General features: G+C 38.0%; 2 protein-coding genes across 2 annotated transcripts in view; one reads left to right on the top strand and one right to left on the bottom strand.

Moving 5' to 3' along the window:
* LOC133999487 (E3 ubiquitin-protein ligase TRIM39-like) overlaps positions 1–16,116 on the top strand; it is an 87,402-nt gene that overhangs the window by 68,064 nt on the left and 3,222 nt on the right. The window lies entirely within an intron of this gene.
* On the bottom strand, positions 449–15,836 carry aftpha (aftiphilin a; the record flags this gene model as incomplete). Its single annotated transcript, XM_062438628.1, is given in 7 exon segments — positions 449–512; positions 855–977; positions 1,182–1,238; positions 4,122–4,251; positions 5,089–5,249; positions 10,041–11,760; positions 15,707–15,836. Coding segments are annotated over 6 exon segments (2,218 nt in total), but the record flags the coding sequence as incomplete, so codon positions are not given.

The following is a 16,116-nucleotide window of genomic DNA, read 5'->3' as shown; positions in this document are numbered from 1 at the left end:
TGACCATTTGGGCCAGTAAGGGTTAAATTTGGGCTGTAATATGGGTCCCAACAAGTGGGTTTGTATGGCGTTTCCATGGTAACCCCCCCTGTGTTTGCCCATATGGGCTTCATGTGGGTTCTGACTGGGTTTCAGGAGGAGCCCAGCTGGGTGAGACCCATGTGGGATCAGAACGGACCTTAAATGGGACCATTCAGTCATCCCACCTGGGCTTCACATGTGGAACCCGCTAAATCCGCCCAGTTCCAGCTGACTCAGTACCAACATGGCCCCATTTAACCCCTCTGGGCCCACATGGAGGTTCTCTCACTGCTTCTACTAATTTATTGAGAAACTTTATTTTTTAGTTAAAACCAACAGAAATATGTAAGGTGGATTTTCCCTTTAATGAAGAAAACGTATCTACACATGTTACGGTTAGAGGGGGTGGGGGTGGGGGGGCGCCTACCGTCCAGAGGGTTGGTAAGGCCACTGCTGCTCCAGTCGAACTGGACGGGTGGGAGCGACTCCTGCTGGAGGAGAGGAGGAGAAACAGAGACAGATTTAAATACTCACATATGAAGAAAGAGAGAAGAGGTTTGTCGCCTCCTGCTGTTTGGATGTTAATACTGCTGATAAATACCTGTTATGTTTTAAATGATGCCTTATTATTGAGTATTTTATTTATTTATATATATATAATTTTAACATATATGGCTCTAACACGCCGTCGTATGTTAGACTTTTCGGTGACTTCATGCAAAGTGTTGACGTGACGTTTAAGATTTTTTTTCAATTGCAACAGTATTGTATTATAAAGCGTTATAAGGTAATTCATGAGTGTTTTTGGTGTTTTTTAGCGCTGGACGTCCCACCTGGACTGAGTCTGTGTCTGAGGAGCTTTTCTCTGGAGCAACCGGAGGAGCCTGAGCTATGGAGGCGATCATCTCTGCTGCAGAGACGGGCTTCACCGGCTCTTTGGTCGGCTCCAGCATCCCCTAAAAAAGAGAGAGAGAGGGAGAGAGAGAGAGAGAGAGAGACAGAGAGAGAGGGAGGAGAGAGAGAGACAGAGAGAGAGAGAGAGAGAGAGAGAGAGAGAGAGAGAGAGAGAGAGAGGGAGAGAGAGAGAGAGATGGTGAGTGATGCCGACAGATACAGAATCTATCAGGATGAAATGTGACCAGAGGCAGACGGAGACTCACCAGACTGGCTGCGTACATCGGTACGATGACCGGCTGCTTCTTTTGTCCCGTAAACAGCTGCAAACGTTAAAAAGAGTTAAAGTTAGAAAACGGAGACACATTAAAACAGCTTATACTCATAATAAAACCTCCAGGTATTATATATTATACACATTTATATATTTAACACTCTTTCATATATTCATTTTTATATATTTTACACCTTTCATTAAATCATTTATATTATTATTATATTATTTATATTAATTTAATATTTTTTTTATATATTTTAATCCTTTAATTAAATCATTTTATATATTTTACACTCTTCATTTAATAATTTGTATGTATTTTACACATTTTTATGTATTTTACTCCCCTCAATTAATACTTTTAATGTATTTTACACCTTTCATTTAAATGATTATTATATATTTTACACCTTTTAATATATTTTACACCTTTTATTTAATCATTTTTATATATTATAACAAACTGAACTTCACATTGTACATGATCACATTTAACTTACACTCTTATCTAAGTTATCTATTGAATATATCACATTTAAATTGTCACTTTTCTATATTTTATTTTATTTCTCCATAGATCAGTCCAGATACTTCCAACTAGATTTAATATTTAATATTTTTTAGCTTATCTAATTATTATTTCATAACATTTCTTTTGCTCTATGTGTATTATTTATTATTTATTCTTCTGTGTTGTCTTGTTTGCTTCACTTTAATAAAACATGGATGAATCTCTGACGGCTGCCAGCGGTTAATAAAAGGTTCATTTCACTCTAAAGAATAAACTTCTACAGATCAGAGTTTTATTTATACAAACTTAAAGAACGATTTAAAACAGGTTTAATGTGACTAAAACCTCGGATATTCTACGACATTATGAAGTCGCGAAATTACGAGAAAAAAAGCTCAGATATTCTTCGATATTATAAAGTCGCAAATTTACGAGAAATAAACCTTGGATATTCTACGACATTATGAAGTCGCAAATTTACAAGAAATAAACCTCGGATATTCTACGATATTTACGAGAAAAAAATCTCAGATATTCTTCGATATTATAAAGTCGCAAATTTACGAGAAATAAACCTTGGATATTCTAAAACATTATAAAGTCGCAAATTTACGAGAAAAAAAGCTCAGATATTCTTCGATATTATAAAGTCGCAAATTTACGAGAAATAAACCTCGGATATTCTACAACATTACAAAGTCGCAAATTTACGAGAAAAAAAGCTCAGATATTCTTCGATATTATAAAGTCGCAAATTTACGAGACAAAAAACTTGGATATTCTACGACATTATGAAGTCGCGAAATTACGAGAAAAAAAGCTCAGATATTCTTCGATATTATAAAGTCGCAAATTTACGAGAAATAAACCTTGGATATTCTACGACATTATGAAGTCGCAAATTTACAAGAAATAAACCTTGGATATTCTACGATATTTACGAGAAAAAAATCTCAGATATTCTTCGATATTATAAAGTCGCAAATTTACGAGAAATAAACCTTGGATATTCTAAAACATTATAAAGTCGCAAATTTACGAGAAAAAAAGCTCAGATATTCTTCGATATTATAAAGTCGCAAATTTACGAGAAATAAACCTCGGATATTCTACAACATTACAAAGTCGCAAATTTACGAGAAATAAACCTTGGATATTCTACAACATTACAAAGTCGCAAATTTACGAGAAAAAAAGCTCAGATATTCTTCGATATTATAAAGTCGCAAATTTACGAGACAAAAAACTTGGATATTCTACGACATTATGAAGTCGCGAAATTACGAGAAAAAAAGCTCAGATATTCTTCGATATTATAAAGTCGCAAATTTACGAGAAATAAACCTTGGATATTCTACGACATTATGAAGTCGCAAATTTACAAGAAATAAACCTTGGATATTCTACGATATTTACGAGAAAAAAATCTCAGATATTCTTCGATATTATAAAGTCGCAAATTTACGAGAAAAAAACTCGGATATTCCACAATATTATAAAGTCGCAAATTTACGAGAAAAAAAGCTCAGATATTCTTCGATATTATAAAGTCGCAAATTTACGAGAAATAAACCTCGGATATTCTACAACATTACAAAGTCGCAAATTTACGAGAAATAAACCTCGGATATTCTACGATATTATAAAGTCGCAAATTTACGAGAAATAAACCTGGGATATTCTACGACATTATAAAGTCGCAAATTTACGAGAAAAAAAGCTCAGATATTCTACGATATTATGAAGTCGCAAATTTACGAAAAATAAACCTCGGATATTCCACGACATTATAAAGTCGCAAATTTACGAGAAAAAAAGCTCAGATATTCTTCGCTATTATAAAGTTGCAAATTTACGAGAAATAAACCTCGGATGTTCTACAACATTATAAAGTCGCAAATTTACGAGAAAAACATTTGGATATTCTACGATATTATAAAGTCGCAAATTTACGAGAAAAAAAACTCGGATATTCCACAATATTATAAAGTCGCAAATTTACGAGACAAAAAACGTGGATATTCTACGACATTATGAAGTCGCAAATTTACAAGAAATAAACCTCGGATATTCTACGACATTATAAAGTCGCATATTTACGAGAAAAAAAACTCTGATATTCCACAATATTATAAAGTCGCAAATTTAATCTTTTCGACAACGTTTTTTCACGTTTTTTTGTTTGCTTCACACTTTAATAAAACATGGATGAATCTCTGACGGCTTCCAGCAGAGATAATAAAAAGCTTCATTTCACTTTAAAAAATAAACTTCTACAGATCAGAGTTTTATTTATACAAACTTAAAGAACGTTTTGGCCGATCTAAAACATTTAATGTGACTGTAAACTGCTTCTACAGTGTTTATGTTGTTATATTTCTGACTGTCGGGTACGTGGAGGATCCGTCAGAGACTTACGATGTTTCTGGTGTCGATGCCGAGGCAGCAGAGCAGAGCTTTGTTGCAGTAGGAGCCTCCCCACTGATATCTGAGGCCCAGCGACTCGTGGATGTCCTGAAGCTGCAGCCAAACGCTGCCGCCAAAAGCTCTGCAGGAAAACAACCATATAAACTATGTCACACTCTAAACATTCATTAGTAACATTTAACGGAAATACACATGTGCAGCTTTTTGCAGACTGTTTCTAAACAACGTTGCACAACTGAAAATCGTTTCCCCCCGATTTTATTAGTTTTGAGATCGTTTGGCCCCAAAATCGTAATCACGATCAAATTTAGATTAATTGAGCAGCTTTACTACAAAAGCTTAAAAACATGAAATGTACCCTCCAAAAAGACACTTTGACATCTTCTCATTTTTGTTATTTTGTTTTTTTTGGGAACTTAACGTGTCTTAAAATCAATTACCCACAAATTAAGTCAATGATTCCCAGTTTGGGGATTAAATCCGTCATTATAAGTAGACAGAAAGCAGTGAAGAGCATTAAATAAGTAAATAAAAGCAAATTTTCTGAGGTGTTGAAGTGTTAAATAAAGAAAATATTCTTATTTAAGAAGCTGGAATCAGAGAATTTGGACATTTCTGTCTTAAAAAATGACTCAAAAATGATTAATTTATCATAATAGTTGGCGACTAATCAATTAAATGTTGCAGCTCTCGTTGATTAAGCACCAAAAACTGGCACAAAGGTATAAAAACATTAAATTTACCCTCCAAAAAGAAGCTTTGACATCTTATTTTTTGTGTTTTCTGGGAACTTAATGTGTCTTAAAATCAATTATATACAAATTAAGTCAATAATTTCCAGTTTGGGGATTAAAGTCGTCATTATAAGGAGACAGAAAGCAGTGATGAGCATTAAATAAGGACATTAAAGCACATTTTCTGAGGTGCTGAAGTGTTATAATCATGTTCTCAGTCTCACCTGTTGCATGGCGGCCTCCTCTTCTCCTCCTCTTCTCCTCCTCTTCCTCCCGGCGGGTCGAGCAGGATCATCAGAGACATAACGTCGTCCTCTACGGAGGCGGCGTCAGTCTGAGGGAAACTGCTGAGGAACAGTTTCTCCAGACGGGACGACAGCGCCGCCTGCAGACACACAGAGGGAGGTTTTACATTTATATATTTATCTGTATGCTTTTATTGCTGTATGTCTAAAAACAGGAAACATTATTATTAACATGTATTAATTCAGGGTCCCACAAATACACCACATACATATCATATTATTAGATACTGCACTGAGTATTTCATTATTATTTATTATAGATATTTTGTTTTAAAACGTCCCAATGATCTGGTTCCAGCTCCTAAAATGTGATTATTTTTTTGGTTTATTTAGTCGTCTGTGACAGTAAACTGGAATCTTTGAGTTGTGGACAAAACACAAGACATTAGAGGAAGAAATCAACGTTTTTTTCATTTTATAGAGCAAAAACTAATGATTAAAGTCTGTGTAAAGTAAGAATAAATATGTGTTCTGAGTTTGACATACCACAGAAAAGTGTGTTGTTAGCCACCCTGCCAAATTTCAATGATTTAAAAAATCACCAAATATATGAAATTAGGCTTCAAAGTTGTGTAAAAGTCTGCCTATTTCTCTTCTCCCAAACGCTGTGGGCGTTCCCGCCGAGTCCGCTGAAGCCCCGCCCCCTACCAAGTGTCACCTGTCAATCAAAGTCACCACCTCTACCAGAAACATGGACGCTAGGCCTGAGAGCTTTCTGCTGCTAACTCAGCTGCTAGCTCGGCAGCTAACTCGGCTGTTAGCTCGGAGGCTAACTCAGCTAACTGGCTAACTGTAGACTGTAGTAGTAGTAGTGTGCGCTGAATGTATTTATACCTCTACAACAGCAGGGGGGGTTTATGCTAGCCTAGCTCCACAATTCAAATCTAAATGGTTGAAATGCTTTTTACACCTTTTTTAGAAATACATTTATGACCTATTTAATGTGTTTAGAAGAAAATGTCTGAATTCACTTTACACGGTCTTTAATCAATCCTCAAAATAATCCTCTTCAGATATAAAGCACTTGAGCTGCATTTTGTGTATTAAAGGAGAAATAAAGTGATTATTATTATTATTATTAGTAGTAGGTCATTTTCAGGATTCAGTGTTTTTCGCACTGGATGAGAAATCAGAGCTGTGTTTAAATTAATCTGTTGTAATGTGAACGACTCTCAGAGACCCTCGGACCAGATCTGTGTTCAGAACCAAAACTATCCAAAAAATGAGACGAGACTCTGGACTTATAATGAGGCAGTGAACTGTAAAAACCACGTAAATCATTCTAAATTCAATTAATCATTTCTAAATTCTCAGTGTTTCCCACATTAACTGTTTAATATTAATTATGAACTTATTAAGAACTAAACTGAGCTTCATCAGAGTCAGGGTGATTTAATCTCAGAGGAATGAGAGCTCCTCCTCTAAAACCCGACCAGGTCACATTCCTCAGAGCCAGTTTCTCCTCATTCTGAATCAGGCAAGGCAGCTTTATTTATATACAGCAACTCAATGTGCTTTATATAAAACTAACATTTAACAGTAATAGTAGTAGTAGTAGTATAATAGTAGTAGTAGTATAATAGTAGTAGTAGTATAATAGTAGTAGTAGTATAGTAGTAGTAGTATAATAGTAGTAGTAGTATAATAGTAGTAGTAGTATAATAGTAGTAGTAGTATAATAGTAGTAGTAGTATAGTAGTAGTAGTATAATAGTAGTAGTAGTATAATAGTAGTAGTAGTATAATAGTAGTAGTAGTATAATAGTAGTAGTATCATAGTAGTAGTAGTAGTCGTAGTAGTAGTAGTAGTATAGTAGTAGTATCATAGTAGTAGTAGTCGTAGTAGTAGTAGTAGTATAGTAGTAGTATCATAGTAGTAGTAGTAGTAGTAGTAGTATCATAGTAGTAGTATAGTAGTAGTAGTAGTATAATAGTAGTAGTAGTAGTATAGTAGTAGTAGTAGTATAGTAGTAGTAGTAGTATAATAGTAGTAGTAGTAGTATAATAGTAGTAGTAGTATAGTAGTAGTAGTAGTAGTAGTAGTAGTAGTATAATAGTAGTAGTAGTAGTAGTAGTAGTAGTATAATAGTAGTAGTAGTAGTATAATAGTAGTAGTAGTATCATAGTAGTAGTAGTAGTATAGTAGTAGTATAGTAGTATAATAGTAGTAGTAGTAGTAGTAGTAGTAGTAGTAGTAGTAGTATAATAGTAGTAGTAGTATCATAGTAGTAGTAGTAGTATAGTAGTAATAGTAGTAGTAGTAGTAGTAGTAGTAGTAGTATAATAGTAGTAGTAGTATCATAGTAGTAGTAGTAGTATAGTAGTAATAGTAGTAGTAGTAGTAGTAGTAGTATAATAGTAGTAGTAGTATCATAGTAGTAGTAGTAGTATAGTAGTAATAGTAGTAGTAGTATCATAGTAGTACTAGTAGTAGTAGTAGTAGTAGTAGTAGTAGTATAATAGTAGTAGTAGTAGTATAATAGTAGTAGTAGTAGTAGTAGTAGTATAGTAGTAGTAGTAGTAGTAGTAGTAGTAGTAGTATAATAGTAGTAGTAGTAGTAGTATAATAGTAGTAGTAGTAGTAGTATAGTAGTAGTAGTAGTATAATAGTAGTAGTAGTAGTAGTATAATAGTAGTAGTAGTAGTAGTATAGTAGTAGTAGTAGTAGTAGTAGTAGTAGTAGTATAATAGTAGTAGTAGTAGTAGTATAGTAGTAGTAGTAGTAGTAGTAGTAGTAGTATAATAGTAGTAGTAGTATAATAGTAGTAGTAGTATCATAGTAGTACTAGTAGTAGTAGTAGTAGTAGTAGTATAATAGTAGTAGTAGTAGTAGTAGTAGTAGTATAATAGTAGTAGTAGTATCATAGTAGTAGTAGTATCATAGTAGTAGTAGTAGTATAGTAGTAGTAGTAGTAGTAGTAGTAGTAGTATCATAGTAGTAGTAGTATCATAGTAGTAGTAGTATAATAGTAGTAGTAGTAGTATAATAGTAGTAGTAGTAGTAGTATAGTAGTAGTAGTATAATAGTAGTAGTAGTAGTATAATAGTAGTAGTAGTAGTAGTAGTATAGTAGTAGTAGTAGTAGTAGTAGTAGTAGTATAATAGTAGTAGTAGTATAATAGTAGTAGTAGTATCATAGTAGTACTAGTAGTAGTAGTAGTAGTAGTAGTATAATAGTAGTAGTAGTAGTAGTAGTAGTAGTATAATAGTAGTAGTAGTATCATAGTAGTAGTAGTATCATAGTAGTAGTAGTAGTATAGTAGTAGTAGTAGTAGTAGTAGTAGTAGTATCATAGTAGTAGTAGTATCATAGTAGTAGTAGTATCATAGTAGTAGTAGTAGTAGTAGTATCATAGTAGTAGTAGTATCATAGTAGTAGTAGTATAATAGTAGTAGTAGTATCATAGTAGTAGTAGTATAATAGTAGTAGTAGTATCATAGTAGTAGTAGTATAATAGTAGTAGTAGTATCATAGAAGTATCATAGTAGTAGTATAATAGTAGTAATAGTATAATAGTAGTAGTATAATAGTAGTAATAGTATAATAGTAGTAGTAGTATCATAGAAGTATCATAGTAGTAGTATAATAGTAGTAGTATAATAATAGTAGTAGTATAATAGTAGTAGTAGTATAATAGTAGTATTAGTATTATTAGTTTTACTGTAGTAGCAGTAGTAGTACTACTAGCGGCTGCTCCTCAGCTGTTATTTAACTCCTGACACTTTATTTTGAAGTTATTCTCTGACTCTGATAATAATAATAAACTGGTTTTAATGTGTAATGGGTTATAGTTATAGTTATAGTGGAAGTTGGTTTTGAGGTTTCAGCTCAATATGAAAACATGATGTGATGTTTGTGGACGGCTGACCTCGTTTCTTTCCACTTCCTCCATCCTCGTGCTGTTTATGTATTTGGGTTGTCATGGTAACCGGAGTAAAGGATGAGCTCATCAACAACATTAAAAAAAAATGGTCCTTCTTTTGCAAATCTTGTATGTTTTAATCTTTTGTTTTTTTAAATACTGCAGTGGACTTTTTGCACACAGAGTATTTTTATTATTATTTATTAGATATATAAATACAAATATCTGTTGTTCAAGTTCAGGGTTTATTTAATAATAAGATTTCATTTTTTTTTCATTTGATAGTTAGAGATGTAAACGAGCAATTTCCTGTAAAAGATCAATAAAGTATCTCAATCTCTCTCACAACCGAAAGAAAGATGGAACTGAGATGCATTATGGGAAATGTAGGCACAAGCATTCATCGGACTTTTGCTTAAATTAGAGAATAAAAGTCAGATTATTGAAATGTGATTTATCAGTAAACCTTTAAGATTACGTTTTTTATTATATTAACGAGATGATATTAAATATATTAAATGTGTAAAACATGATTAAATAAGCTTTTCTTTGTACTTTACTTCTTGTTCCCGTCACTCATCAGTTCACATGCAGATAGTTTATATCAGTCATTCAGAACAATGAAGCAGCTCAGAGTTCAGTTCTTACGTCACAGGGAAGTTTTATCAGAACGACCCGTTTCCTCTTTCTACCAAACAAACTGTCTCTGTTTAATCTGCACTCTGAATTATCTGATTATTATCATTATTAATCTCCTCCTGATGAAAAGAGCAGTAGTAGTAATAGTACTTAAAGTATTGGTACTAGTAGTAGCAGTAGTAGTTGTAGAAGAAACATAAGTTGTAGGTGTAATAACAGTTTTGTGTTTTGTCCCTGATATAAAAAATGAAATAAAAGAATAAATATTTATAATCACTGAGTTTGGGGAATTTTTAACATCTTTTTCTTTTTGTTCCTAAATGAATAAAATGTTTTGACTCTTGTATTTTAACAGTTATTTTAGTTCTTACCGCCTGTGCGTCCGTCCAGCTGCTCTGCTCGCTGACACTCGGAGCTTCACTCTCACACCACTCCTCGTCTCCGCCGGCAGCAGGAGGAGCAGCGTTCTCCTCCGAGCCGAACGCAGCCCAGGACTCCTCCTCCGCTCCCTCCTTCTCTCCTTCCTGCTGCTGGTCGGGCTCTCCGAAGGCGCTCCACCCGCCGCTCTCCTGCCCCTCCCCCTCCTCCACGGCTGAGCTGAAATTCCCAAAACTGTCGCTGACGGGAAAGTCGGCGAATTTGCCTCCGTCGTCCCCGTCGGCTGCAGAGCTGTTAAACTTGGGGGAGTTAAAGTCGCCGAAATCGTCCTCCTCCTCTGCAGCGGCGGCGGCGGCTTCCTGCTCCGGAGGAAGCGGAGAGCTGTGCCGCCGGCTCTCTTCCTCCTCCTGCTGCTGCGCCTCCAGCTTCTCAAAATCAGCGAAGCCCTGACCCCCGAAGGAGCCGACGTCCCCGAAATCCCCGAAGTCCTCGTCCTCGTCGTCCTCCGCCAGCTGGCTGTGGTCGGCGGGCGTGGCGGTTTCCTCCTGGAGCGGCGGAGGCGACGGCACCGAACCCGTGGTGCTCATGTCTCCGAACTCCTCCAGAGCGTCCGTGGACAGCGGCCGGCCGAACGACGTCTCCGTCTCCGTCTCGGTCTCGGTGTCGTTCCCCGAGCCCTTCCCCTCCGACCGCGCCGCCTCCACCTCGCCTTCGCCGGCGTCGGGAGAGAGGTCGTTTTCGCCGCCGTCTTTGGACTCATCGCCGTCGGCAACCCCGTTCAGGGCGAGAGCCACTTTAGTGCAAACCGCCTCCGACTCCGAGCGCTCGTGTGCAAAGGCTACTACGTCCCTTTCGTGAGAGTCGGCGTCCGCGTGAGAGCGAGAGCCCCGGTCCGTGTTGCACGAGCCGCCCGGAGCCTCGGCGGCGGTTACAGATCTGGACTCGGAGTCGGAGTCGGGTCCAGATCTGTGCGTGTCCGTCACACCGTCCTCTGAAGTTGTTCCCTGCTCTGAATTACAGCGCTCGTCCTCGCCGCGGGGGGCAGCTGGCTGGCAGTCGCCCCCCGCGGGACCGACCGAGTCCGAGTCCGAGAGCTCGCTCGCCGTCTGGCCGCTGCGTCCTTCAGCGTTGGAAAAAGCAGCAAAGTCTGCAAAGTCGTCCTCGGTGCCGCCACCGCCGCCACCCTCGCTGGACGTTCCTTTTAAATGAGAGTGGACAGAATTCTGCGAGGAGGAGGGGGGGGGGCTTCCCTGAACGTCGAAGGTGGCGAACCCGTTGGTAAGCACCTCTGTGCCGCCGCCGTTGCTCACCGGCAGATCCACCACGGAGCCGCCGGACACCACCGCCTTTTTAACGTCAGTCCTATCTGAGGGAGGAGCGCCGCCCACGTGGCCGTTAGCCTTGGACAGCTCGTTTTGGGGGGCGTGGGTGCCGTTAGACGAGCCGATCACCCCCCCCGCCGCCACCCGGCTGTTGATGATCTCGGGCGGGGAAGTGGCGACCAAAGCCTGCGTCTGGTTAAAAGTGGTCGGCGTGTCGAACTCGGTGAAGCTGATGCTCGTCGGGACGCCGGAGGAGAAAGTGCCGAAGTCTCCGAACTCGTCGTCGTCTTCCTCGGCGCCGTCCTCCATCGGCGGCGGAGAGGAAGAGTACATGCGGATCACGTCTGGCTCCATGGTTCTCTGACGGGGCAACGAATCCTCCTGACTACACCTGAGACCCCCAACGAGAGAAAGAGAGAGAAGAGAGAGAAGATTAAAAATACACGGAGGTGAAACGACACAGATTGATGTTAAACTGACGATAATGAAGTGATGACAAAATTCATTTATGTGATGTTTAACCCTCCTGTTGTCCTCAGGTCAAGGAAGGAAAGGAGTAAGGAGGAAAAGAGGAAGGAAGTAAGGAGAGAAGGAAGGAAGGAAGGAACGAAGGAAGGAAAGGAAGGAGGGAGGGAGTGAGGGAAGGAAGGAGAGAAGGAAGGGAGGAAGGAAAGAGGAGAGAAGGAAGGGAGAAAGGAAAGAGGAGAGAAGGAAGGGAGGAAGGAAAGAGGAGAGAATGAAGGGAGGAAGGAAAGGAGGGAGGGAAGGGAGGAAGGAAGGAAAGGAAGGAAGGAAAGAAGGAAAGGAGTAAGGAGGAAAACACGAAAGAAGGAAAGAACGAAGGAAGGAAGGAAAGGAAGAAGGAAGGAAGGAAGGAAAGGAAGGAAGGAAGGAAAGAACGAAGGAAGGAAGGAAAGGAGGAAGGGAGGGAGGGACGGAGGGAGGGAGGGAGGAAGGAAAGAGGAAGGAAGGAAGGAAGGAAGGAAGGAGAGAAGGAAGGGAGGAAGGAAAGAGGAGAGAAGGAAGGGAGGAAGGAAAGAGGAGAGAAGGGAGGGAGGAAGGAAAGGAGGGAGGGAAGGGAGGAAGGAAGGAAAGGAAGGAAGGAAAGAAGGAAAGGAGTAAGGAGGAAAAGAGGAAAGAAGGAAAGAACGAAGGAAGGAAGGAAAGGAAGAAGGAAGGAAGGAAGGAAAGAACGAAGGAAGGAAGGAAAGGAGGAAGGAAGGAAGGAAGGAAGGAAGCATTAATCACTGACTGTAAATAGAGCCGGTAGTTTCCTGCTTCTCTCTGAAAGCAGGAATCAGTGTTTGATGGGCGGCGACTGAAACGTGTGTTTGCTTTGTTTTATCTCAGCGAATACCTGAGTACAGACACGCAGCTCCGGTAAGACGAGTTCAACGGCAGAGGAAGGGAAGAGAAAGAAAGAAAGAAAGATAGACAGAAAGAAAGAAAGGAGAAAGAAGACAAAGAACAAGAAGTAGGAGGAGAGAGGAAGAAAGAAAGCAAGAAAGAAAGAAAGATAAAGGAGGAAGAACAGAAAGAAAGCAAGATAAAGGAAAAGGAAGGAAAGAAAGAAAGAAAGAAAGAAAGATAAAGGAAAAAGAAAGAAAGAAAAAAGAAAGAAAGAAAGATAAAGGAGAAAGAAAGAAAGAAAAAAAGAAAGAAAGAAAGATCAAGGAGAAAGAAAGAAAGAAAGAAAGATAAAGGAGAAAGAAAGAAAGAAAAAAAGAAAGAAAGAAAGATCAAGGAGAAAGAAAGAAAGAAAGAAAGAAAGAAAGAAAGAAAGATAAAGGAGGAAGAACAGAAAGAAAGATAAAGGAAAAAGAAAGAAAGAAAGAAAGAAAGAAAGAAAGAAAGAAAGAAAGAAAGAAAGAAAGAAAGAAAGAAATAAAGAAAGATCAAGGAGAAAGAAAGAAAGATAAAGGCGAAAGAAAGAAAAAAAGAAAAAATGAAAGAACGAAAGAAAGACAAAGGAGAAAGAAAGAAAGAAAGAAGAGAAATACAGAAAGAAAGAAAAAGAAAGTAAGAAAGATAAAGGAGAAAGAAAGGAGAAAAAAGAAAAAAAGAAAGAAAGGAAGAAATGTTTTTCCTGGTACTTCGTGCCGGAGGATCCGCGGCTCCGTCTCCATTAAGCTTTTAATTTGTCTCGTCTGCTGAACTCACTGAACCTCTGGGAAGTTACTGTAGTACAGTTTGAGGTACTTTTACTGTAATACTGCATACTACATCACTATAATACTGCAGTACTTTTACTGTAATACTGCATACTACATCACTCATTATACTGCAGTACTTTTACTGTAATACTGCATACTACATCGCTCATAATACTGCAGTACTTTTACTGTAATACTGCATACTACATCACTCATAATACTGCAGTACTTTTACTGTAATACTGCATACTACATCGCTCATAATACTGCAGTACTTTTACTGTAATACTGCATACTACATCACTCATAATACTGCAGTACTTTTACTGTAATACTGCATACTACATCGCTCATAATACTGCAGTACTTTTACTGTAATACTGCATACTACATCACTCATAATACTGCAGTACTTTTACTGTAATACTGCATACTACATCACTATAATACTGCAGTACTTTTACTGTAATACTGCATACTACATCGCTCATAATACTGCAGTACTTTTACTGTAATACTGCATACTACATCACTCATAATACTGCAGTACTTTTACTGTAATACTGCATACTACATCGCTCATAATACTGCAGTACTTTTACTGTAATACTGCATACTACATCACTCATAATACTGCAGTACTTTTACTGTAATACTGCATACTACATCGCTCATAATACTGCAGTACTTTTACTGTAATACTGCATACTACATCACTCATAATACTGCAGTACTTTTACTGTAATACTGCATACTACATCACTATAATACTGCAGTACTTTTACTGTAATACTGCATACTACATCGCTCATAATACTGCAGTACTTTTACTGTAATACTGCATACTACATCGCTCATAATACTGCAGTACTTTTACTGTAATACTGCATACTACATCACTATAATACTGCAGTACTTTTACTGTAATACTGCATACTACATCACTCATAATACAAATATTACTTTTATAAATATAAAATCACGATTATTTTATTATACATCTTTTACTATTATTCTTCTTATTGTTTTCTTGTACTTATCATTTATTGTTATTTATTATTTTTACTCCACTTTGCTGCTGTAATAATGTAAATTTCCTCATTATGTGACTAATAAAGGAATATCTCACCTCAATACTGCAGTACTTTTACTGTAATACTTTAACTACATCGCTCATAATACTTGTACACTTGCTATACTGTAGTAGTATTTTTCATGCAGTACTTTTACCTGTTAGTAGTACATGTTTTAGTCCTATAACATCTGCACACTAGGTGAGTTTTAGGTGAAAGCAGCTGTTTTTTTTGAACCGGTGCTTTAACAGTAAGTGAAACTGATCTAATCTGTTAACATTTAAACCAGAGCTTTCACCTCCATTAAAGGTTTATTATCCTCTGACAGCTGCTTATCTCTGCTCTGCTTGTTTTAAAAAGAAATAACTCCAGTTTAATCACATTTTCTCCACTTTAGTCTGAAGCTAGGAGGCTAAAACAGTGCAGCAGCTTCCTCTGAATAAACCTGGCAGCTCAGAGGAGTCGTATTATTTAACACAAGTCTAATTAATTAAGATTAATGTCATGAAACGATCAGATAAATTAGCATTAAGTAGCAGGCAGCTGCTGAAAGTAGAAGGCCGAAAAACACTTGGCTGAGACTGGGTGTAACGGTGTTACGGTGAAACTGGTGACCGTGTTAAATGGTGACTTCATAGTTTAATCACTTTTCATCTGTGTTTTAATATCTAAAAGTATCTTAACCATTTATGTAAGTTCAAATATGTTCAGAGGACTCATTCCCCCCCTTTCGTAACGTATCCTAAAAATGTGAGAAAGGCACCAGATAGTCACGGTCACTAGATTACACGGTCACCAGATAAACCGGAACACCGGCTAACTCAGCTAGCCTGGTTAGCATGTGTGGAAACCTTTAAAAAACAGAAGTAAGATAAATTTAGTTTTCTGGATGAGTTTTATTATATTAACAACACTCACACACAGCTTTTCCTGAGTGTGTGAGGCTACAGAAACATATTTATAGGCAGGAATCTGAGTGAGCTTACTGCGCAGCTAGCTGACACTTGACAACAACAACTAGCTCCGGAGCTCCGTCCTCCTCTCGGCTCTCCGCTCAGCAGCTGGCCGCCCTAACGCTGCTCTAACCCGGGGAGGAAGAGGGGGGACTCACCGTGAGATGCTGCCCGCCGATGATACCCATGACTCGGTTAAAGACGGTGCTGTCACCGGTGGAGCCAGGTGAAGAGGTGCAGGACGGCTGGATGAGTGAGAAGCCGGAGCTGAAGGTTGAGTCAGCCCGGCTGCTGCTGCTGCTGTCCGGACTACAAGAGCCAGAATGCACCGCGGCGGGCAGCTCCGGCTCTCGGGCTGAAACTTTTCATGTTAACAGGTTTTAAAACAGAGGAAGCTCATTACCATCAATGTGATGGGAAAATAATATGTAAGTCAATATAATGACTTAGTATCTCAAAAACAGAAGAAAAAACTAAGTTCTGATACACAAATGTGTTTTTAGTTTTTTGACTTTTTCTCTAATCTTTGATTTTTGCTGAAATATTGGATCATTTGAACATTTATTGA

The sequence above is a fragment of the Scomber scombrus genome, chromosome 2 (assembly GCF_963691925.1).
Source record: "Scomber scombrus chromosome 2, fScoSco1.1, whole genome shotgun sequence".
Lineage (NCBI taxonomy): Eukaryota > Metazoa > Chordata > Actinopteri > Scombriformes > Scombridae > Scomber > Scomber scombrus.
This window is presented reverse-complemented; position numbering and strand designations above follow the sequence as displayed.